The sequence below is a fragment of the Rhododendron vialii genome, chromosome 7a (genome assembly GCF_030253575.1).
Source record: "Rhododendron vialii isolate Sample 1 chromosome 7a, ASM3025357v1".
NCBI lineage: Eukaryota > Viridiplantae > Streptophyta > Magnoliopsida > Ericales > Ericaceae > Rhododendron > Rhododendron vialii.
This window is the reverse complement of record NC_080563.1, coordinates 14,050,880-14,074,598: the sequence shown is the minus strand read 5'-3', so window position 1 is coordinate 14,074,598 and position 23,719 is coordinate 14,050,880. Positions and strand designations below refer to the sequence as shown.

Sequence of the window (23,719 nt, the reverse complement as noted above, 5' to 3'; positions counted from 1 at the left end):
TGCGTCATCTCATTTTGTCCCAAGTAATAATTCCATCTCTTCTTTGGGTGGTTGGTTTTGAACCGAGTGTTGATCCTTATCAATGTTATCTCCTTTTCCCTATATGCCATACAATTTTGAACATATTCTTCTCCTTTATCAGTGTTATTCCAACATCCTAATATGCCATACCATTTCGGGGTTTATTCCATTTTCTTGCTTTTTTCCTAATGGGCAAAATTTTCTTGCTTTTCCTAATGGCCAAATGGCTCTTTGGGGCCATCCAAACTTGCTATTGGTTGTGGTTAGGGAAAGAGAGCACACAGATGGGTGTCATTTTCCATCCCTGCTTGTTTAACCCTCTCCATGTGCACATCTAGTCAATCCAACAAAGGATAATGTCCACCCCGCTGCTACTCTTTTCTTTCGATGGTCAGGGTGTCCGGGCCACCTTTTGCGTACCTCGATTTATCCCCTCCCCGGTTCGGTCAAAAGCAAGCCATTCATGCCGGGGATTCACCAAAAATTACTTTCTACGGCTTAACCCCAAGAATCAACCCTGGTTAATGATGTGCTAAACAAACCCATCAACCAACCGGACCAACCCTTTGGGCTACTACAGTGCAAAAATGCTACAGGGACCGAATTGGGGGACCGAATTCGGACCGACGGCCGCCGGCGGGCCGTCTCCGGCCACCGGACGGCCGATCCGAGCCGTCCAAGGGGTGCTCCGATCAAGCACCCTACACACCTCGGATGACGTTGATTCCCGCGCGGGGCCCTCGGTTTTTTTTTTTAGAATTTTTGGACGGCTCGGATCGGCCGTCCGGTGGCCGGAGACGGCCCGCCGGCGGCCGTCGGTCCGAATTCGGTCCCCCCAATTCGGTCCCTGTAGCAACACTCACTACAGTGCTACTACTCCTTTTTGCATCAATAACTTAGTACCTCGTTCTCTCTCCCTCTCTCTTTGATGTGTGTGAGTCTATCTGCGGGTCTGTGGGTGAATATCATAATTGGATTCTGAACAAAGGTTTGCTTGGGTAGAGCTTAAAATTTTTGCTTGAGCTAAAAACTAAAACTAATTGAAAATAACCCGGAAGAGTCACGCGGCCTTGTTCATTTGGGGGTAACTCCTGGACACGGTCTCCAATAATTTTTTTTTATCTATATCTCTCCACTCATTACTCTAAAAAACCTCCCTCAGAACCCAAACCGAGTACGTTTCTATGGAACTTGAGAATTGACTACCAATAACCACAGCTGATTGGAACCCATGAGACTAAAAGGAAAATGGCCTGACAATTTCTAGCCTAACTACAGAAATTGGGAACAATGACTAAGGATACCCATAAGAATCCTCCCCCCACAAAAAAGAGAAAAAAAAAACTGAGTCAAAATTTTCTCTTGTACACTAAAATCAAAGAACAAAAAGTTAACTGCACATAAATATCAAAAGAAGTTTCTTACCAGAATTATAGTTCCCGTTTTCTCTTTTTGGACGTTACAAGGCCTATAATTCAATACTTCGATTACCCGAGTGGTACTGTGTTAAGCGATACGAACTTGTCGAAAGAAGAAGGGTTTGGGAGAAAAGGTAAAAGACCGTTTTATAGCATTAATACTGATCTCCTTGAAAATATTTTCCCAAATCCTTGGCATGCATTAGCCCATAGAAGGTTATTTGTATTTGTATTTTTTAGCATGAATTCATGCTTAGGGAATGCCCATGGGCCAACAGAACAACCATGCAAAGGGGATGTTCGTATCGCTTCCTAAATGTCCGAAACAGCGGGCCGAAATGCATTTAAATTTCCAACACCAACACGAAATTAGAGGTACAATTTAAAAACAGCTGCAAACCTATACTACAAACTTGAGGAAAGAGTTAGCCCTTCAACGTTGAAGTAAAAAAATTTCATCTCTACATGGGAGGATCAAATAAAAAGGCCTTATTGAAGGGCTAAATGGTAAATATGGCCGGTTTGGCACTGCCAAAATCATTTCAAATTTCAACAACAGCAGGGGGGTGAATAGAAGAGGACGGACCATTAAGTGCAAATTCTGTATATGTAGCCATCAACGTTATGTGAATGATCGCACTTCAGCTTGTTTTGTGGATGCAGATGGTTTTTCCTCAATATGTTGGTTTGCCTCTGCAATTTTTGCAGTCTCGATCCCATCGGCTTCAGCGTTTTTCAAAGTCGCAATTCTATCTGCTTCAGCTTTCTCAAGCAAAGCCTGTGTTTGCATGGCTTTCATCATCTCCTTCATTGACTTCTCCTCTCCATCAAGCTGCGTTTTCATTATGATCTCAGCCTCCTTGTCGAGTGGCTTGAAATATTCGTTAATAGACGCCTCCTGGACACAAAGACATCAACAACATCAAATCAAAGTATACCAAAGCAAAGCACCCCCTTGATCAAGGCAGAACCAAATTTTAAAGCTGTGATAAAAGATATGAAATTGTGAAAGCAAGCATCAAACAAAGAATTTTAACTCCATGTGGAGAGTTCAGAACTTCAGATTCCAAAACACCAACAACCTTTTCCATCTTAGAAAGATATTTACACAAACAATCAATTCCAATCTCTCAATGGAATGTCATACACTGTTCATCTTAAACTTAAATCATTAGTACAATCGAGAGGTTGCTCTTTCCCCTTCCAGAGTGATTCAAACGAAAATACTAATACTAGGCTTCATTAAGTTTTTAAGAAAGGATGCCCAATTCTTCCAGTTGGCAAACATAAATGACGAAACAAATCAATGGAAGTTATCTGCTTGAAATCAATTGAGAAGGACGACAAGCGAACAAGTGATCAAACTGCCGCCATGACTTGAAGTGGTCATTTGACAAGCAAAAATGAAGAAAAGGATCATCGACTAGAACTGGATAGAATCCTAGATGCCAATAACTTTAGCAATTCACCTGAGACAGGACAGGGCCTCCTGTTTTGTCTTATCCAAGAACATTATTCATGTTATTTTATAGGGCCAAAGAGAAGTGAAACCTTCTAAAAACATCCTAACCGATATAGTCAGCAACAAAACAAAATATTTCTACCCTTTGTCATGAGTTGAGTTTTGTTCACCCTCCACTTAAGAGAGTGATCATTACCTTCCTTTCTATTGGTTGAAATGGTGTGGATCCCACCACAAAGTGATGTCATGCTTACCAAAAAGTGTATTGCACGGGTGGGACCTACACCATTTCAACCAATAAGAGGAAGGGTAATGTTCACCCTCTTTTAAGGAAGGTGAACAAAATTGCACTCCTTTGTCATTGTCATTTTCTAACAGATACGATCACCAATAGAGACTCTAATTTGGCTTATATTGTCTGAAACTATTCGAAGCAAGAAAAGATATCACCCTACCGACAATAACCAACATTAGAGCATGTCCAATGGGGTAGCCATTTGCCCCTTTTAACACCAAAAAGTAGTTAGGGGTAAAATAGGACCTCTCCTCTCCAATGATGGGTTGTAAATAGAACCAAATGGTGAATTGGCCACACTGAATAATTTCATTTGTGTATAAGCAAATGAGGTAACATACATAATGTTGAATCACATTCCAAATCCTTCACCAGAGCCCAAGGATGGACCACCAATTAGGGAAAGAATTTCCCCAAACCTAATTATGCCAAGTGCTAACATAAAACACGACACCCAGCAACTTCTTATTTCTCACCCCGAGGCAACTAGCCACACTATCTGGCCACATCAAAGCTCCCCCAACACTATCATCCACCTTCAAACACCATTTTCCCACTTGAATTTCACAATGTTTTAAACAAATTAACACATATAAATATCAAGATCAGGCAAGTTAAAGTAGAGCCATATGGTTCACCCTAAGTAGTAGTAGTTGAATGTTTGTACAAAGATAAATTAGAAGGAAAGCGAAGCTCACTGTCTCTTCTAACTTTCTGTTCATCGCTTGCATATCCTCTACCATGCGGCGAACCTCTGTTAATATGATTTGTTCAGGGATTTTTCGTACAGCTGCCTTCCTTTCTTCTGCCTAGAGAGAGAGAGATCATAAAGACAAATCTAAAAGGAACACATCGCAAATCTCAGGAATCTGAGTGGAATAAAAATACTACTCAAGTGCGTAACATAGTTTTCTGAGTAGTTAATTATCAGCCTGTCAGATAATGTTCAGCACCAAATGTATGTCTACAAACTTGTATGCCATCTTTCATTTGCATGGCACATCATACAACACATGAGAGAAGCAAAAGACATTTACTACAACTTTTAGAAACTCAGTTCTTGGGAATAAAATAAAGTGAACACTTTTCTCAGGTCCTTGAAACTAAAAATCTGGATCAACTTGCCCTTCATATTAGGTGCCTAACCGACCACCAGCGGTTGCACATACAGACTTCTTCAGAATTACACATCAATATTTGTCTTGTATCTTACATATCAATTTTTTTTTTATAAGTAATTATAATAGAAAGATTGCATTAAGGGAATGCCGCCCGTATACAAAAAGGAGGCCACAAACACAAAAAGGCCCTATACACCACCCCTATTCGACAATAAAAGCTCAAACCAATGTAAAATTTGATCAATAGAGGGATTAAATTCTCCCTTGTCCCAACTATACAAACTACTAACCACAAAACTTTTGATTCTAAATAAAGGTTTTTCGACCCTTCAAAGCATCTCGAATTTCTTTCGCGCCATATAATCCACATCAAACAAAGAGGGATCATGGCTGAAACACGCTTCCTTCTCTTGCCCACTCTAGCCCCGTTCCAAGCAAGTAAGAGTTCCATAACATTCCTCAACATGGCCCATTTACCCAACCCAAGAAAACACCACAGACCAAAGCTCCCATGCTACCTGGCAATGAATGAAAAGATGATCCACCATCTTTGCATCCCTTTTACACATGCAACACCTATTAACAATGATTCTCCGCCTACGTATCAATTTATCGATAGCACTCTTCTAACGATCCCCGCACACTGTGCTCTTTTGAACATTCAAAATGCAAGCAGTTTCCACTATCCCCCTAAACTACCACCTGTTATTCTCGTTCTATGCATGTGAAAGAATAAGTAGTTCAAGCTTATTATCATTTTTTGATAAGTAAATAACAAAAAAAAAACCCAATAAACTTGAACTGCTTATGCTATCTCTTGACAATCACGAATATTACCCAATAAGATTGAGGTCAAGAGATAATTATAACAAAAGAAGGTTAAGCAAATAACATGAGTCATATGACTCATATTTGCTTCGGCTTTAGGGCTATAAGGTTACATTATGGATCACCCACACATCATGGGAGTTTGAAGGGAAGCCCCAAGTTCGGAATAAGACAAGGTGAATGGAATTTGTATCCGGACATATGTTTAAGCAGGCTTGTGATAAACAGTTTAGACCTGCTTTTAAATCCTAAACAGAACGAAAACGACAAATGATTCCCATGAAGAGGAGTCCACGGTTGGAGAAGCCAGACAAAAGATAATGATTCAAAAGTAGTATGTTATAATTTTCATGTTATGAAAAAAAAAAAAACATGAAAATGGAACTCAAATGAGTTGTATGCTGCCCTTCAAATTTTGAATGTCATTTTACTATAAATGTTACGAAGCCACAGGAACTATGAAGAACCAAGATATAAGTAACACCAGGCCGCTACCGCCTGCAGCCTGCCCCACTACAACCAACAAAAACTACCTCTTATGAAGCTAACGAAAGCCTAAGACCTGCAAGGGATGACTTCTGAACTACTATTAGCTACCCACAAGGTATTACAAGGACTACTCACACTGAAATAGTCAGATTGAAACCACAGAGCACAGCATCGAAAGTAGAATGGAACTTAGGAAAGTAACACAGAGAGTAAATGCCATTTAGTAGTCAGCTCTCCTGTTCTTTTGCACATGAGACATTTTTAGTTCATTGTAACCTGGAGGTCATGGGTTCGAGTCGTGGAAACAACCTCTCTGCTTGTAGGGGTAAGGCTGTACATCAACCCTTCCCCAGACCCCGTAATGGCAGAAGCCTCGTGCACTGGGTTTGCCCTTTTACATTTTTAGTTCTATTACTAATTAGTAAAGAGCATAAATGTGTTTATTAGGTAGATTCAAGCTAGTTTGTTGATCAAGAACGACAAATGAGGGAACCGTATGACCAAAATCAACCAATCCACCAGAGAATTGACCAGAAAAGCAGCATTTAGTCGGGTTTACACTGAAGCCAGGGCTCAGAATAAATGCCAAAATTCGCATTTCTATTCAACTTAGGGCTGCGGGTATCTTGCTTGATAGCTATAGCTTATATGTAGAAAGCTCTCCTCTTTGCCTGAGGAATACCTTCTTATGCCATAATAAGACCTTCTTAGCACTGCACCCTTGTATGAGTATGAGACCAACATAAATTAGCTCAGTTGGTATGGTACAAGTTGTAATACCTTTACAAAGAAGTATTCAAAGTTTTCAAAAGTGATTAACACCTATCAAGCATCTGGTTTCGATTATCTTAACATGAACTACTGAAACCTTGAAAACTATCAATCAATCAGTCAGTGAGTTGGATCAAATCATCTCCTGTGATATATTTACCTGCTGATAAGTTCGTATTCACATTCAAACTCACTAACCTCACAAACACTACACCCCTCAAATTCTTCCCACACTGACAAATCTACTGCATAACATGGTCACAGTCTTAACAACAAAACACGAAAACGATCCCAATAAAAGATATCGGCACTTCACAACTCAATTGAAATCTTTAAACCCAACAAACAAAGTGCAAAACAAAAACCCACAACAAGAAAATGTTAAACCCGAAAAAAACGAGCGCAAACAAAGAAAACCACAACAAAGAACATCCAAAAACCTTATTTTTCTAGTTGGGTCGTAATTGTAATTGTAAAACCCAATTCAAGATACACAAAAAAGAAGAAAATAAAAGAATATGCGTGATATGGGTAGAGTAGGAAAAATACGTGTTGAAGACGCTTTTGAAGCTGCAATCTGTACGATCGGATTCGACGTTCCTCGTACCCAGACAAAACCCTGACGTAGAACATTGCTTTCCTCCCAAACTCCAATAACTTATTCATCGTCTCAAATTTTCCGATAACGTAAGGAATTGTTGTCTATAGAATGGATCTCCCTCTCTCTCAAACGATAGAAATGAACACCACAACGCATTGACGCAACTTGAGTGTTCTTCTACAGTGCTTGATTCGGATTACGGGGGCTGCTAATGGCTTCGTCGGGTCGGTTTTTTTTTTTTTGGCGTAACGTTGGTTCTTACGCGCACCGTCAATTAATTTTGAAAGCCCTTTTGTTTAATTGTTGATGTCTTGATGATGAGAAGCATAGCTGATTGTAGACCTAAGCCGAGGATGCGGCCGCATCCAACCCTCGAATTTTATCTAATTTTAGGCCTCAAAGCTTTTACTCGTATATTTGTACATTATATATATATTCCTATACAAGAAATAGGTATACAGTAAGAGCTTGTTTGATAACTTAAATTAAGCAATTAAAATTAAATCAATTAAGTAATAAGTGATTCAGTAGGTTTGATAACTATATTTTACATTGCTTAACAAATTAAGTACCACTTAAAATATAGGCTAAAAAGTTAAAAAAAATTAAGTAGCTTTGAGCTACTTAATTTTGGTTGAATTTTTGTGAACTTACGTTCAATCATCATACCACCACCACCACTACCATCGCTACACCACCACCACCGCTCCTACCACCACTACACCACTTCCACCACCTACACCACTCCACCACCACCACCACCACATCACCACCACCAGCTCCACCACAACCACCACCACCATCGTTCCTACCACCACTCCACCACCACCGCCACTACCACCACTCCACCACCACCACCACTCCCACGTACCACTCCACCACACCACTCCACCACCACCACCACTCTATCACCTCCACCACTCCACCACCTCCGCCACCATCGACACCACCATCGCCAACACTACTCCACCACCACCACCACCTCCACCATTACAATAAGTATATTATGACTGTTAGTAAATTAAAAGAGAATTGGAACAAAATTAATTCATCATTTTTTTAATTCAGTACTTAATATATTTATCAAACAGTTTTTCAGCTTAAAAATTTCAGCATTCAGTTTTCAGTACTTAATTTTTCAGCTTTCAGTTTCAGTTTTCAGTTTTATCAAACAACCCCTAAGTCCGGTGTGGTGTCCACTATGGGTCCCACTCAAACGATCCGATCCGTTAATTGGCCCTCGCTAAAAATTGGCTCAATCCGATACCTATAAGTGCTTGATTCAATCATCTAACTTTTCATTATCCGAAAATCTTATTGAAAAATTGAATGATTGAATCGAGCACCTGTAAGTATCGAATTAAGCTGATTTTTCGCGGAGGCCCTTGAAAAAATGTTTTAAATTTAATGAACGGTTTGGATAGTTTGTATGGGACCCGTAGTGGCCCCACACCGTGATCTGTGCACAATTTGTGTGTGAAAATCTGTGTGTAGCAGCGTTGGTAAGTATAAGAGCTTAATTATTCTTTTTGTCACTAAAATGCGAGAATAGTGATGCCAAGTTTTGTTTTACCTTTTTTTTTTTTGGTCAAGCGGAAAATCATACATTAACTTAGACAATCAAAGTCTACAAGCCAGATAACCGGCATTCATAAAGGTTCAAAAAGACTACGAGAGTCGTAGACTAGATCCTAAGATGGCCAACACTCATAGCATCGGCCAAGGCAAATTCCCCAGCTGCAAAAGGAATGGAGCTAGAGACTACTAAATTTTGATTCTGCTGCGATCCAAGTCTGGCCAGGCAATCGGCAGTTTGGTTGGCTTGACGATAGATGTGGACGACCGATGAATTTGTCCGAGCAGCAATTCTTCGAGCTTCTTCAACTACGTGACGGTGAGGGTGATCAACAGGTGGTCTTTCATTGTAAAAACCAACTGCCATACTCGAATCAGACTCTATGGTAACATTTGACATGCCCTTTTCCAAAATGGTCGTGAGACCTCTGTAAATAGCCCATATCGCTACTTCCAAGCTGCTTGTGCAGGTTGCTTTGCCATAATAACCTAGGATCCAGTTCCCCGAGCTATCTCTTATCACTCCTCCAAAGCCAGCCGTATTGGTGGACTCATAGAAGCAGCCATCCGTGTTCAACTTTAGATGTCCTGGTGAGGGTAAAACCCAAAATATCAGAGTCCCATGATGTTTATCATTGGCATGCGAAGCCTTAAAAGCAATAAAAATTTCCTTAGCGTAGATATTAACTTGCCTTAAGCACATAGTTGATGTTGTTTCAACATTGTCAAAGCTCATCTTGTTGCGAGCTTTCCACAGTTGCCAAAGTGAAACCACAAAAACCATGGCCCAGGGCATGTTAACATCCAAACGAAAAGGAGTTTTCTTTTTGGCATTGAAAATAATCCAGTCTTTGACTGGTAAATTAAGGCTCGCACTTAACCAATGATGATGCCGGAGGCATTTCCAAAAATCTACAGCTTTAGGACAAGTGCGAAAGATGTGATTAATGTCCTCAGGGGTTTCATCACATCTAGGGCAGTAGTCCATGGGAATAATGCCCCTTCGAACTCGTAAAGAGTTCATTGGGAGACTATTGTGTAACACAATCCAGAGGAAGAATTTCAGTTTTGAAGGAATTTTTAGTTTCCAAATCCAAGTCCATTCAGAGGTAGTACTAGAAGCAGGGTTAGTAATGTTATAAGCTGTCCCTACTGTAAAAGTACCATTAGAAGCACCTACCCAAGTAGGATGATCAGGGGAAATGGAAAACAAAGACAGATTTAAAGCAACAATACCATCAATAGTAGCAATATCCACAATTTGAGATATAGAAGAGAGGTCCCAGGTACCATTGGTAGTAATGATAGAACTCAATTTAGTATTGTTAAAACAGTGAGTACCAGGAAAATTATGAATTAAAGGACCATCTCCATACCACCAGTCCAACCAAAGATCTATGCGTTGTCCATCTCCAATGACCCATTTGATCCCCTTTTCTAGGATTTTTCTGGATTTCATAATGCTACGCCACACAAAAGAGGCAGATTTCTTACCTGTCCAAGAAAAGATAGAAGTATTCTGCAAATATTTATCCCTAATCAAAGATATCCAGGGATTTTCTTCTTGATTAGTGATCTTCCAGCCAAGCTTAGCTAATAGAGCAATGTTCTGATGCCTAGCTTTTCTAATTCCTAGACCCCCATTAGGCTTATTCATGCAAACTTGATTCCAGTTTATAAGGTGAATCTTCTTTTTTGTTTCAGTATCTCCCCAAAGAAAATTCCTGTTAAGTCTGTCAAGCTTCTCACGAACACTTACAGGAAATTCCATGGTGTTACCCAAATTATGCAACCTAGAGGGGGGGGGGGGGGTGAATAGGATTGCTAGTAATAATTACCAATAAAAATTTATCTCTAACAATATATGCAAACAATAAGTATGCAATCAAAATAGAGAGATAGAGAGATAGAACCCGTTTATAGTGGTTCGGTCCGGATTTGTCCACGGTCCGGCCCTACTCCACTTCTCCTCAAGCAATTACTTGAAGGTTAGACTAATCTTTAAAAGATTACAACTTGTAAGTCTTGCGGGTGCTTACAAGAACCGAATGCCTCTAGCTTTCCCGAGGAGCTAGCACAACCGCAAGAATTTTCTCCGAAAACTTCTCAAAAACAATAACACCCAAATTCCAACCCGAATTTGGTCTTCTAAGCTTTCAAGTGTTTGACTCAAACACTCACTTAGGAAATACAAGTATGTGAAGAAGGTATGAAAATTATCGCTCACGACTTGTACAAATTTTCTCTCAAGAATAATATGAAAGTGGAAGAACAATGAGAATTTTTGGCTTTGATCTTTTGAGAATTTGCTCTTGCAATAATATGGAATGTTGTAGCTTGTGTATGTACTCATTAATGAGTTCTTGATGCCTTATATAGCCATCCATATGCTTCCTAGCCGTTGGAAACTAGCCGTTGGAAACTAGCCGTTTGAAACTAGCCGTTGGAAACTAGCCGTTTGAAACTAGCCGTTGGAAACTAGCCGTTTGATAGAGTGGTCATCCGGGTGGTCGTCCGGTTGTCACAGCTTTCTGTTCAGACAGCCGGCTTGTCAGCCGGTTCGTCAACCTGTGGCTCACAATTTCATCTAAATAAACCGTTAAAGCATGTATTGAGCTCAATAAAGTCTTTGTAAATATAAATCATGAATCCAAGAGACTTTATGCTATATTTCAAGGTCACGAAAATATTTAATTCGGGAATCGACTTTTCGATAATTTTGTATTTGCCGAATAAAAATATCATTGAATTAATCATCAAAATAATTAATAGAGATGCATATAAATTTTCACAAATTATAATGCATACATTTTTCAACAATCTCCCCCTTTTTGATGATGACACAAAATGATAGTTTTTATTCAAGTAGGAGTTATGCCAATCTCCCCCTTAATACATGCACCAAAGCAGTTATCTATGATCAACGAGTAATAGCAATAATCATCAGATCATAGCAAGCAATTTTTTAAATTTGCCCAAAATGGCAAGATAGATCAATTAAAACTTGGCTTTTTCTCCCCCTGTGACATCATAAAAAAAACTAAAAAGAGAAAAACAATAGGGCCATGGTTCCAGCACCATGCCGCTCTTACCCTGTAGCACTCTATCTTCGTTCATTGAGAGCTTGGCGTCCTTGATTTTCGTATTCTCGAATAATGGCTGCTACAACGGCAGCTATAATGCCAATCCAATACCACAGAGTATCCACATTTACATTCCATCCGAACCATGGTGGTATTCTCATGGTAAGTAACGCACACAGCAGAATGAAGATAAAGAGTTGCATCCAAATGGTTTGGATAAACAACCTGAACTCTGCTCGTTCGGCATCTCTTTCGTAAAACTCAAACGGTAACCCTTGCGGTATGTTTGCCATTGCTTGATGAGAGATTTAGGCCGAGAGAGAAGGAAAGATAGATAGATGAAGAGATAGAGAGAGTGTTGTTGAATTTATAGAGTATGAGATTGCCGAATTGTTTGAAATGCTGCGCCGAAAGAGAGATAGATGAAGAGATAGAGATAGGATAGGGGATGCGGTAGAGATGCGGCGCCGAAAGAGATAAGAATAGGGGAAGAAAATTGTGTTCGGGTGTTTATTGTTGTGTCCCCTTAATACATGCTCCCCCTAAAAGAGAGTTTTTTAAAGAATGCGAGGGGTATTATCGAGAATGATTATCCCTGCAAACTTAGAGACAAGAAATTCATATCGGCGAAGTATATAAGAGACAATTTAAGCACTAAGCCATGAAGTTCATACAAACTAAGTGTAACAGACTTAATAAATCAGAGTTAGCAACGCAAAAGCTTGAATAAGTCTCAACCTCACGGTCGTCCGGTTGGTCATCCGCTTGGACATCCGACTGACAAATGCAGGTTAAGTCCAGAAAACGTTTAAGAGGAGTAGCATTAAAGACCATAAAACTGATTTTCTGCATACCAAACACAGGAAAATGAAACATATGATAAAATGTTTGGAGGGTGATTTCTTTATCAAGATCATTTGTACTCTCCATCAAGTATGATATTTACGAATTCAATCAACTCAACATTGAATCCAAAAAAAAAACTTTTGACATCAAGAACACAAAACTTTTTCATAAATGATTAGACATGCCGAGTTCTCGTCGAATGAAACAAAATTGTTCTTCACCAAGGGGTTTTGTGAAAATGTCCGCCAATTGCTTGTCGGTACTAATAAAGTTAAGTTCAATATCCCCTTTTTGAACATGATCTCTTATAAAATGATGTCTAATCTCAATATGTTTTGTTCGAGAATGTTGAATCGGATTCTTGGTTAAGCTAATTGCACTAGTATTATCACATTTAATAGGAATATGATCATATTGCAAATTGAAATCCTCCATTTGTTGTTTGATCCACAATATTTGGGCACAACAACTTCCGGCCGCTACATATTCCGCATCGGCGGTAGATAGAGCTACGGAATTTTGTTTCTTGCTATGCCAAGACACTAGAGAGTGCCCTAGAAATTGGCAAGTCCCACTTGTACTTTTACGATCAACTTTGAAACCTCCAAAATCCGCATCTGAATAACCAATTAAATCAAATGCAACTCCACGTGGATAAAACAATCCTAAGACATGAGAACCGGCAACATATTTAAAAATACGTTTAATGGCTTTTAAATGCGATTCTTTAGGACATGATTGGAATCTAGCACACATGCAGACACTAAACATTATATCCGGTCTACTTGCTGTGAGATAAAGTAATGAGCCGATCATACCTCGATACATCTTTTCATTGACGGCCTTACCATTCTCATCTTTGTCTAGCTTAGTTGATGTGCTCATTGGTGTGCTCGTTGGCTTTGATCCTTCCATGCCAAACTTCTTAATAAGTTCTTTCGCATACTTGGCTTGGTTGATTAGGATCCCCTCATTAGTTTGCTTGATTTGAAGTCCGAGGAAGAAGTTAAGCTCCCCCATCATACTCATTTCAAACTCACCTTGCATACACTTAGCAAACTCTTTGCACATATTATCATTAGTGGCACCAAAGACAATATCATCAACATATATTTGAATAATGAGCATATCTTTACCTTTGGCTTTAATGAAAAGAGTAGTATCAATTTTTCCACGAGTAAAGCCATTGTCAAGCAAGAATGAACTAAGTCTATCATACCATGCACGTGGTGCTTGCTTCAAACCATATAAAGCTTTTGAGAGTTTAAAAACATGATCGGGGTATACATGATCTTCAAAGCCGGGAGGTTGTTTGACATAAACTTCTTCATTTATGAACCCATTCAAAAATGCACTTTTCACATCCATTTGATAAAGCTTGAAATTTTTGAAAGATGCAAAGGCAAGTAATATGCGAATAGCCTCTAATCTAGCTACCGGTGCAAAAGTTTCTTCAAAATCAAAAACCTTCTTCGTGATTATAACCTTGAGCAACAAGTCTAGCTTTATTCCTAACAATATTTCCGGATTCATCTAGCTTGTTACGAAAAACCCATTTAGTACCTATAATAGTGTGATCAAGAGGCTTAGGTACTAATGCCCAAACTTTATTCCTTTCAAATTGATTTAACTCATCTTGCATGGCCAAAATCCAATTTTCATCATCTTGAGCTTCCGGAAAGTTTTTAGGCTCAATTTGAGAAACAAAAGCTTGATTTTCACAAAAATTTCTATGAGACGAGCGAGTGGTTACCCCTTTCGAAACTTCTCCAAGAATCAAGTCCTTTGGATGGTTTTGCACGAATCTCCAATCCTTGGAAAGATCTTGGTTGTCTCCCATGACATCTTGAGGTTGATTAATAACTTCATCTTCTTTGATTTGAGAGCTTTCTACTTGAGTATCACCATCAACTTTTTCTTGAATTGTCAAGTCATGAATCTTATGTGTAATCTCTAAGTCATCATTATCAACAACATCCTTAGTAGCACAAGGATTAGATTCATCAAAGGAAACGTGAATAGATTCTTCAACAAGATTAGTGCGCTTATTATAAATTCTATATGCTTTGCTAGTAAGAGAGTAACCAATAAAGATGCCTTCATCCGATTTTGAATCAAATTTACCCAAGTCATCTTTTCCATTGTTTAATACATAACATTTACAACCGAAGGCATGAAAGTAATTAATGTTGGGTATTCTACCATTCCAAAGCTCATAAGGAGTTTTCTTGAGGATAGGCCTAATTAAAACTCGATTCAAAATATAGCATGAGGTATTAACGGCTTCCGCCCAAAAATATTTTGGCAAAGAGTTTTCACAAAGCATAGTGCGGGCCATTTCTTCCAGAGTACGATTTTTTCTCTCTACTACTCCATTTTGTTGAGGAGTACGAGGTACGGAAAAGTTATGACCAATACCATGTTCATCACAAAACTTTTCGTATAAAGAATTGTCAAGTTCTTTTCCATGATCCGTACGAATGTTAGAAATAACAAAGCCTTTTTCATTTTGAACTCTTCTACAAAGTTTAGTGAAATTAGGATAAGCCTCATTCTTATGAGCTAGGAACATCACCCATGTATATCTAGAGAAATCATCAACAACAACAAGACAATAATAGTTTCCACAAAGACTTGGAGAGCGAGTTGGTCCAAACAAATCCATATGAAGTAATTGCAAAGGTCTAGTAGTTGAAACAACATTTTTGGACTTAAAAGAAACCTTGGTTTGTTTTCCTTGTTGGCAAGGACCACAAAGTCTATCTTTTTCAAATTTGATTTTAGGAAGACCTTTTACCAAATTTTTTCTAGAGAGTTTTGAAATAGCATCCATACTTGCATGTCCTAGGCGCCTATGCCAAAGCCAACTATTTTCACTCAAAGCGGAAAAACATTTTATATCACAATTACTTAAATCATTGAGATTAAAAACATATACATTTTCAAGTCTTTGTCCAACGAAGAGTGTCTTGTTGCTTTTGACATTTTCAATGATACATTTGGATTTTTCAAAGATAACACGATTTCCTCTATCACATAATTGACTTATGCTAAGAAGATTGTGTTTTAAACCACTAACAAGTAAAACATCTTCAATAATAGGAGAATTACCTATATCACCGATTCCTATGATTTTGCCTTTGTTGTTGTCTCCAAATGTGACATGTCCACCATCTTTAGGCGAAAGAGAATTGAAAGCCCTCTTGTCACCGGTCATGTGTCTTGAACATCCACTATCAAGGTACCAACTTCCTTCCTTGAGAGAACTTTTGAAGCATACCTACAATAGCACATCATTTCTTGACTTTTGGTACCCAAATCATCTTGGGTCCTTGAAGGTTAGCATTGATACGGTTCTTAGGAACCCAGACCTTTTTTGCATTAGAAGATGAGTATCCTTTCATAGGACAAGTAGGAGAAATATGACCAATTTTACCACAATAATGACATGTCAATTTAGAATGGCTAGAAGGAGGAACATCTTTTCCAAAAAGATTTTTGTGTTGAGTGGGATTATAACCAATTCCGGCCTTGTGAAAAGAAACCATTTGTTTTCCAAGAAGAATGTCTAAACTTTCTTTTCCATTAGTGAGTTTTGAAAGAGAATTAGTTAAATCATCAATTTGTTTTTCTAAAGATTCGTTTTTGGAAGTATCCTTCAAATACTCTTTTTCTTTTGCCAAAGAGGTTCTTAAACTTTCATTTTCTTCCTCCAAAATATCTTTCTCTTCAATTAAATCATCCATTTCTAGTGAGAGATCTTTAGCAACCTTTTTAAGAAATTTGTTTTTAGAAACAACTTTTTCAAATTCTACTTTCAACTCTTTATAGGCAATAAACAATTCATCAAAGGAATAGGATGAGTCGAGATCTACCTCGTTTTCTTCGATGGCCATGAAACACAAGTTAGCGACCTCTTGTTGCTCATCGTCCTCATCGGAGCTACTATCGTCACTATTGTTCCATGTGGCCATCATAGCTCTCCTTTTGTCCTTCTTTGAATATTTTTTGGCATATGGACATTCACTTTTGATGTGGCCGGGCTTCTTGCACTCGTAGCAAATGATTGGATCCTTTTTACTATTTTCTTCTTTGCCTCCATCTTTTCTTGAAAATCCTCTGCCTTTGTGAGATGCTCTATTTTTGAGGAGTTTCTTGAACGTTTTTGTGATGAGCGCCATTTCATCATCCTCACTTTCGTTGCTTGAATCCTCCTTGCTTTTTGATTTGCTTGTTGTACTTTTGAAGGCAAGATCCTTAACTTTCTTCTCTTTTTCACCCTTGAGGTTGTGATGCATTTCCTCCGTCATGAGAGATCCCATGAGCTTGTCCATCGTGTATGTTGAGAAATCTTTGGATTGTAGGATGATGGAGGTGGTAGTGTCCCAATTGGTTGGCATGGAACGGAGCACCTTCCTTGTCATTTCGGATTGACTGTAAATCTTTCCAAGAGCTTTTAAACCGTTAGTAATACTAGCAAATCTAGCAAACATTTGAGATATAGATTCATCCGGTTTCATTTTGAAGAGCTCATAGCTATGCACAAGAATATCAATTTTGGACTCCTTAACTTGACTATCTCCTTCATGTGACATTTCTAACTTATCCCATATTTCTTTAGCCGATTCACATGCGGAAACACAATCATATTCATTGGGAGTAATAGCACAAAAAAGAAGGTTCATAGCTCTATAGTTCTTTTCTATTGAAGCCTTTTCCAAATGACTCCACTCATAATCTGGTTTAGGCATAGTCTCTTCTCCAACTTTCTTAGTAGGAATAATGGGACCATTTTTGATAATTTTCCATAGATCATAATCCGTGGATTGAATAAAGATCATCATTCTATTTTTCCAATGAGAGTAATTTTCTCCGGTGAACAAGGGAGGTCTATTGGACGATTGACCTTCGATACAAGAAACATTACTAGTGGTTGCCATGGATCTTAACTCTTAGATGGTTAAATCTACAAACAAGAGCCGAGGCTCTGATACCAATTGTTACCCAAATTATGCAACCTAGAGGGGGGGGTGAATAGGATTGCTAGTAATAATTACCAATAAAAATTTATCTCTAACAATATATGCAAACAATAAGTATGCAATCAAAATAGAGAGATAGAGAGATAGAACCCGTTTATAGTGGTTCGGTCCGGATATGTCCACGGTCCGGCCCTACTCCACTTCTCCTCAAGCAATTACTTGAAGGTTAGACTAATCTTTAAAAGATTACAACTTGTAAGTCTTGCGGGTGCTTACAAGAACCGAATGCCTCTAGCTTTCCCGAGGAGCTAGCACAACCGCAAGAATTTTCTCCGAAAACTTCTCAAAAACAATAACACCCAAATTCCAACCCGAATTTGGTCTTCTAAGCTTTCAAGTGTTTGACTCAAACACTCACTTAGGAAATACAAGTATGTGAAGAAGGTATGAAAATTATCGCTCACGACTTGTACAAATTTTCTCTCAAGAATAATATGAAAGTGGAAGAACAATGAGAATTTTTGGCTTTGATCTTTTGAGAATTTGCTCTTGCAATAATATGGAATGTTGTAGCTTGTGTATGTACTCATTAATGAGTTCTTGATGCCTTATATAGCCATCCATATGCTTCCTAGCCGTTGGAAACTAGCCGTTGGAACTAGCCGTTGGAAACTAGCCGTTGAAAACTAGCCGTTGGAAACTAGCCGTTTGAAACTAGCCGTTGGAAACTAGCCGTTTGAAACTAGCCGTTGGAAACTAGCCGTTTGATAGAGTGGTCATCCGGGTGGTCGTCCGGTTGTCACAGCTTTCTGTTCAGACAGCCGGCTTGTCAGCCGGTTCGTCAACCTGTGGCTCACAATTTCATCTAAATAAACCGTTAAAGCATGTATTGAGCTCAATAAAGTCTTTGTAAATATAAATCATGAATCCAAGAGACTTTATGCTATATTTCAAGGTCACGAAAATATTTAATTCGGGAATCGACTTTTCGATAATTTTGTATTTGCCGAATAAAAATATCATTGAATTAATCATCAAAATAATTAATAGAGATGCATATAAATTTTCACAAATTATAATGCATACATTTTTCAACACATGGTCTGCATAGAATAGCTAGGGATGGTGGAGGACACAGATTGTATCATAGTAGCCCGACCCGCGAGATTCATGGTATTGTTTATCCAGCCAGTAGTTTACGCTGGACCTTTTCCACAATGTTAATAAAGTGATTTTTGCTCACCCAACCATGTATAAGGGGAATACCAAGATATTTTCCCAAATCATTAGTAAGCTGGATTCCCACAATATTGCTCAACCGATTAGCCCTATCCCTAGGCACATTAGGAGATACGAACATCTTAGACTTGTTGAAACTAATGCACTGACCCGACATATCACAAAAAGTGTTGAGGGTGTCAATCATGGCATGGCAGGTATTAAAATTATCTGCACCAAATAAGATCAAATCATTGGCAAAAAATAGGTGAGTTAGATGAGGGGAATGACGAGAAACCTTGATTCCTTTTCAACTACCTTCACTAGCTTTCTTATTAATAAGAATTGATAATCTTTCCATGCAAAGCAGAAAAAGATAAGGGGAAAGGGGATCCCCTTGTCTAAGCCCACGTCCAGGAGAAAATTCAGGGAGAGCCTCTCCATTCCACAGAATAGAAGTGGATAGGTTAGTAACACAAGTCATTATGAGCTTTATCCAATTAGGGCTGAAATTGAAAAATCCCAAAGTGTCAGCAAGGAAATCCCAAGATATCTTGTCATAAGCCTTTTCCAAATCAATTTTAAAAATCATTCCTCCCTTTTTCCCTTTCTTTTTTTTCAAAGTGTGAAGAACTTCTTGAATAATAATAATATTATCCGAGGTGGATCTCCCAGGAATGAAACTATTTTGAGTGGGGCTGATGATGGATTTGAGAAAAGGCCTCAATCTAGCAACAAGAATTTTGGTGATGACTTTATAAATCACATTGCATAAACTAATAGGCCTAAACAATTTGACAGTATCAAGCTTCTTGCATTTAGGAATAAGAGCAATGAAAGTTCTATTCAGCTCAATCGGTATGGTCCAAGTAGTGAAACAAGTTTGAATGAACTTACAAACCTCCGGGCCCACTATGTTCCAATATTTATGGTAAAAAATAGCTTGAAAGCCATCAGGACCAGGAGCTTTGTAAGGTTGGATACTTTTAATACTTTCCCAAATCTCAGCATTAGAAGGGCAAGTGTTAAGAAGCAAATGGTCAGAATCAGGAATAATATTGTGATTCCCAGACGAGTGAGCCCTGGAAGAAGAAATAGGGGACCTAGTGAAAAGGTCAGTAAAGTGGGATTGAACAAGATTGGCAAGTTCACTAGGTTCCTCGATCCAACTATTATTAGCATTTTTCAAGCATGTGATTTTTGCCTTATTCCTGTGAATTATGGTGGATAGATGAAAAAATCTAGTGTTTTTATCACCCGAAGTGATCCACTTAGTCCTGGACTTTTGATACCAAAGAATCTCTTCCTGATTAAGGATCTCATTAAATTCAGCGATAAGATCTTTTTCTAAACATTGAAGGCTGTGAGAGAAATGGTAATCAAAAGATCTTTGAAGCCCTCCCAAACGAGCAAGAACCCAATGTTTCCTTCTAAAAATATTGCCAAAAACCTCTTTATTCCAGACCATTGCTTCTTTAGACACATTTTTAATGCTATCAAAAATGTTCAGCCCATGCCAAGCGTTAGCAACCAGATGTTCAAAAGAAGGATTCGTTAACCACGCAGCTTCCATATGAAAAGGTCTTCTAATGGGATTAAATCTATTTTTACCGAAAACATGAATCAATATAGGTGTATGATCAGAATAAGTACGAGGAAGGCTTTGGACCATACCTTCTGGAAAAAGATTTCGCCATTCCTCATTACAGAGAGCACGGTCAAGACGTTTTTGGACATTTGCCATACCTTTTCTCCCATTGTTCTAGGTGAACTTGGGGCCTGAGAATCCCAAGTCTACCAGGTTGCAGTTATTGACAAGGTCGGCAAACCTTCGTCTTTGGCTAGAGTTAGTATCCACTGAATAGCTACGACCTTCAGAAGAATTTAATGTGTCGTTTAGATCGCCCGCCACCAGCCAAGGTTTATTGTTGCTATGGGCTTGGACTTCCATATCTTCCCACATAATTTCTCTATTTCTGGGGTTAGGGCTGGCATAAGCAGTAGTAAGAACCCAATCCTCAAAGCCATCCTTCGTGATCTCAGAATGGATAGCTTGAGAGGAGGCATGGGTAATGTTTATGGATACCTTGGAGGTATCCCATACAAGCCAAATTCCTCCAGCTCTACCATTAGGGTCCACATAAGCCGAACCGAAGAAACCCAAATTTTTGAAAAAGAGCCCCATTTTCTTGAAAGTAATTTTTGTTTCAAGGAGGCCCACGATCTCAGGCTTATGCATTCGGACAAGCTCAGAAAAATGACGCTTAAAGTTGTCATTACCTGCACCTCTACAATTCCAGAGCAAAATATTGAAACTGGGCATTAAGAAATTATCGTCCAAAGAAAATCCGTTACCAAGGTCTAGAAGCCTAAGAATCCTCATGCGGTATGCTGGTGGTTTCCACAAGGGATGGAGCTTCACGTGGTACCGATACTGACCTCCTCCGATAGCCTCGTTTATCTTTATCTTCATGCTTGTTCCTTCCGCCCACCATACGGTCGCGATGTGGAGAAGAGCTTCTGTCTTTGCATTGAGTACCACCCTCTCCTTGTCGTCCCTGAGCAGCAGCTTCTGCATTCCTGGCAAATTCATGGTAAGTTACCGTGGTGATGGCTGCCAAATCCGGTGGTTTAGATGTTTAAGTATGTTGATTGGGTAGCGGCTTGGTGGTGGGGATGAGAGTGGGGCTAGGGGTTGTAAAGGGCAGGTTGATAGTGATGTTAGGGTTTGGCTGTTTAGGTTTGGCGTTCTTGGGAGTAACCTTTTTGGGGATGGGAATTAAAACTGGAGTAGGCTGATCCGAGGTAGGAACTAGGCTAGATGTAGAGGCTTGCCCAACCAATGGGCTAAATCTGGAACCACTAGGAATTTGTTCAATGTGATTAGGCTTGTTTGGTTTACTAGTAGCAGGTTGTTGTAATGCTAGGCCTTTATCCTTGTATTGTTTTTGTTGGTTGGGCTCTGAATTTTGATATCTTTGGCCTACTCGAGGCTGTCCCATAGGCTTTGTATTCCTGGCATTGGGGTGGTTTTGTGCTTGGGCTTCTGGGTTTCTCGGCCCATTTGGGCTATTTAGTTTTCTAGGCCGTCTAGAGACAACCATCCAATCCCCATACCCAATTTCTTTTGGATCCTCCTGAGCAATTTGTCCGTTAAAACGGACTGGTTTGTTGTCAGCCCTGATGTGATTGTCAACGGTAGGCTCTGCAACACCACCAGTCATCTCCGTCGCCGGTAACGCTCCACAGGTCTCCCGTCGATGACCCACCCTACCACAAGAGAAACAAATAAGATGTAAATGTTCATATTCAAGATAATAATCATATTTCTCTACTGCAATCGATGGTGGAAGCGGCTGGCTCAAATCCATCTCAACGCAGATCCGGGCATAGCTACCCCGAACCGAGACCATAGTTTTGTTGTCCACTTTCAATGGTTTTCCCAGCTTTTCAGCAATCTCATTGATGTTGTCCTCTTCATAAAATTCCATGGGTAGGAGTGGAACCCTAACCCAAACAGCCGTTTTAATGGCTTCTGCCATATCTGCCTTGAAGTTGCTGTGCCATTTCCTTACAGTGAGATAATGGTCTTGGATGATCGAAGGACCACCCGTGTAAACTCTGTGGTAGTCTGTTTTTGTTTCGAAACGAATGATGTAGAAACCCAGTCCTACATCGATCGGAACAATTGTTCCCTCCAAATTCCAGAGTCGGTGAATTCTATCCATAAGGGTTTTGAATCCTAGATTTTTCCCCAACAATTTTATGATTAGGCAGCCTCTCCACTGAGCTCTGCTCCGCTTGAGTCGTTCTTTTGAGAAGGTGATTTTGATTTTGGATTTGGTGGGGGGAGGATCACTCTCCTCCATTTCCTCGTCTTCATCGTCACTTTCCCCAAATTCAGCAATTCTTTTTTCAATATCATCCTTAGTCAGTGCTTTAGATTGCACCAAGGCAGCTTTGAAAGAGATTTCAGTAGTTTTAGCGTGTGGCAATCCCTGGTCTGAAGCGACCTTGGCAGAGGGGTGGGTTTCCATGTCAGTATCCACTTGCGTATTTGGAGTTTCACTAACTTGAGAGATATGGATTTCGGTGTCCATAGGACTGGAGAGTTCAGAGGAATTAGAATCAAGATTATTCTTCACTTTTCTTGTGCTTCTCTCAATCTGATCTAGTTCTTCCTTCGACTAGGATTGAAGGGGTACAGAAAAGGAGGGGGTGGGGAAGGAGCATTCTAGAGAGAGAGAGTAGCGTTTTGTTTTACCTTTATTCCGAATACTTGTAATATTTATCTTTAAAGTTGATCTTTCAAAAACAATTTATCTACTTCAGTAGAATATATAGGGGGTCGTTTAAAAAATTGGCATAGGGCCTCCGAAAACTCAGAGATGGACCTGTTGAGAAGGCGAGTACAGTCATTTGGTAATGGCCTTGCCGGGTGTGTTTAGGCAAAATTATTATTGACTTATTGTCATTGTTCGTCTCATATTTTTCAGATTTGTATTAAATTTTCTTGATACAAAACTCAAAGGTTAAAAATTATGACTATGACTAAAAACCTAAAAGTTCGGTAAAGACAAAAAAAAGTGAAACATATAGTTTTGTTTTTTTTTTTTTTGCTCGGCAAACGGAACTTTTTATTAAACTCGAAGGGGTACATCGATGAGGAAACCAAAAGTACAAAGATCTATCCAACCAAAGTTAGATAAAACACCCTCAAATACTTACTCTACACCTTCACTTTTCGTATCCCAACCAAATAACCTTTAAAATCCTCCACTGTGTAAATCTTGATGTCAAACTTAGCCTTCATCCACATGGCTACTCTAGTTTTGACTAACTCCACCACTTCCGAAGCCTGGGTTGTTGCTCCATTGAAGATATAATCATTCCTTGTTAACCAGATGGACCAAAGAGTTGCATAAAAACAAACTTCCCATGTAGCTTTCTCCAAGTTGCGAAACCTATTCCCAAACCACCAAAGCGCCAACTCTGCTACTGCGGATGGG

At 39.2% G+C, this 23,719-nt stretch overlaps 2 protein-coding genes across 2 annotated transcripts; both read right to left on the bottom strand.

Annotated features, from left to right (window-relative positions):
* Nucleotides 1–1,756: 1,756 nt before the first annotated feature.
* Nucleotides 1,757–7,288, bottom strand: LOC131332099 (uncharacterized). Its single transcript, XM_058366166.1, has 3 exons — nt 6,955–7,288; nt 3,895–4,005; nt 1,757–2,337 (listed from the first exon to the last, which is right to left on the bottom strand). The coding sequence occupies exons 1-3, from the start codon at nt 7,069–7,071 to the stop codon at nt 2,062–2,064; spliced, it is 504 nt and encodes a 167-aa protein (XP_058222149.1). The 5' UTR covers nt 7,072–7,288; the 3' UTR covers nt 1,757–2,061.
* A 1,744-nt stretch (nt 7,289–9,032) lies between these two features.
* Nucleotides 9,033–22,913, bottom strand: LOC131332098 (uncharacterized). Its single transcript, XM_058366165.1, has 2 exons — nt 20,385–22,913; nt 9,033–9,169 (listed from the first exon to the last, which is right to left on the bottom strand). The coding sequence occupies exon 1, from the start codon at nt 22,808–22,810 to the stop codon at nt 21,350–21,352; it is 1,461 nt and encodes a 486-aa protein (XP_058222148.1). The 5' UTR covers nt 22,811–22,913; the 3' UTR covers nt 9,033–9,169; nt 20,385–21,349.
* Nucleotides 22,914–23,719: the final 806 nt, after the last annotated feature.

Bases quoted from the DNA above. Each gene is read 5' to 3' on its own strand.
- LOC131332098 (XM_058366165.1), bottom strand. From the start codon at position 22,810: ATGGACACCGAAATCCATATCTCTCAAGTTAGTGAAACTCCAAATACG.
- LOC131332099 (XM_058366166.1), bottom strand. From the start codon at position 7,071: ATGAATAAGTTATTGGAGTTTGGGAGGAAAGCAATGTTCTACGTCAGG. The intron at 4,006-6,954 runs GTATTTTTCCTA...CTCTCTCTCTAG, and splicing joins TTCAAAAGCGTCTTCAACAC to GCAGAAGAAAGGAAGGCAGC. The intron at 2,338-3,894 runs GTGAGCTTCGCT...CTTTGTGTCCAG, and splicing joins ACAGAAAGTTAGAAGAGACA to GAGGCGTCTATTAACGAATA.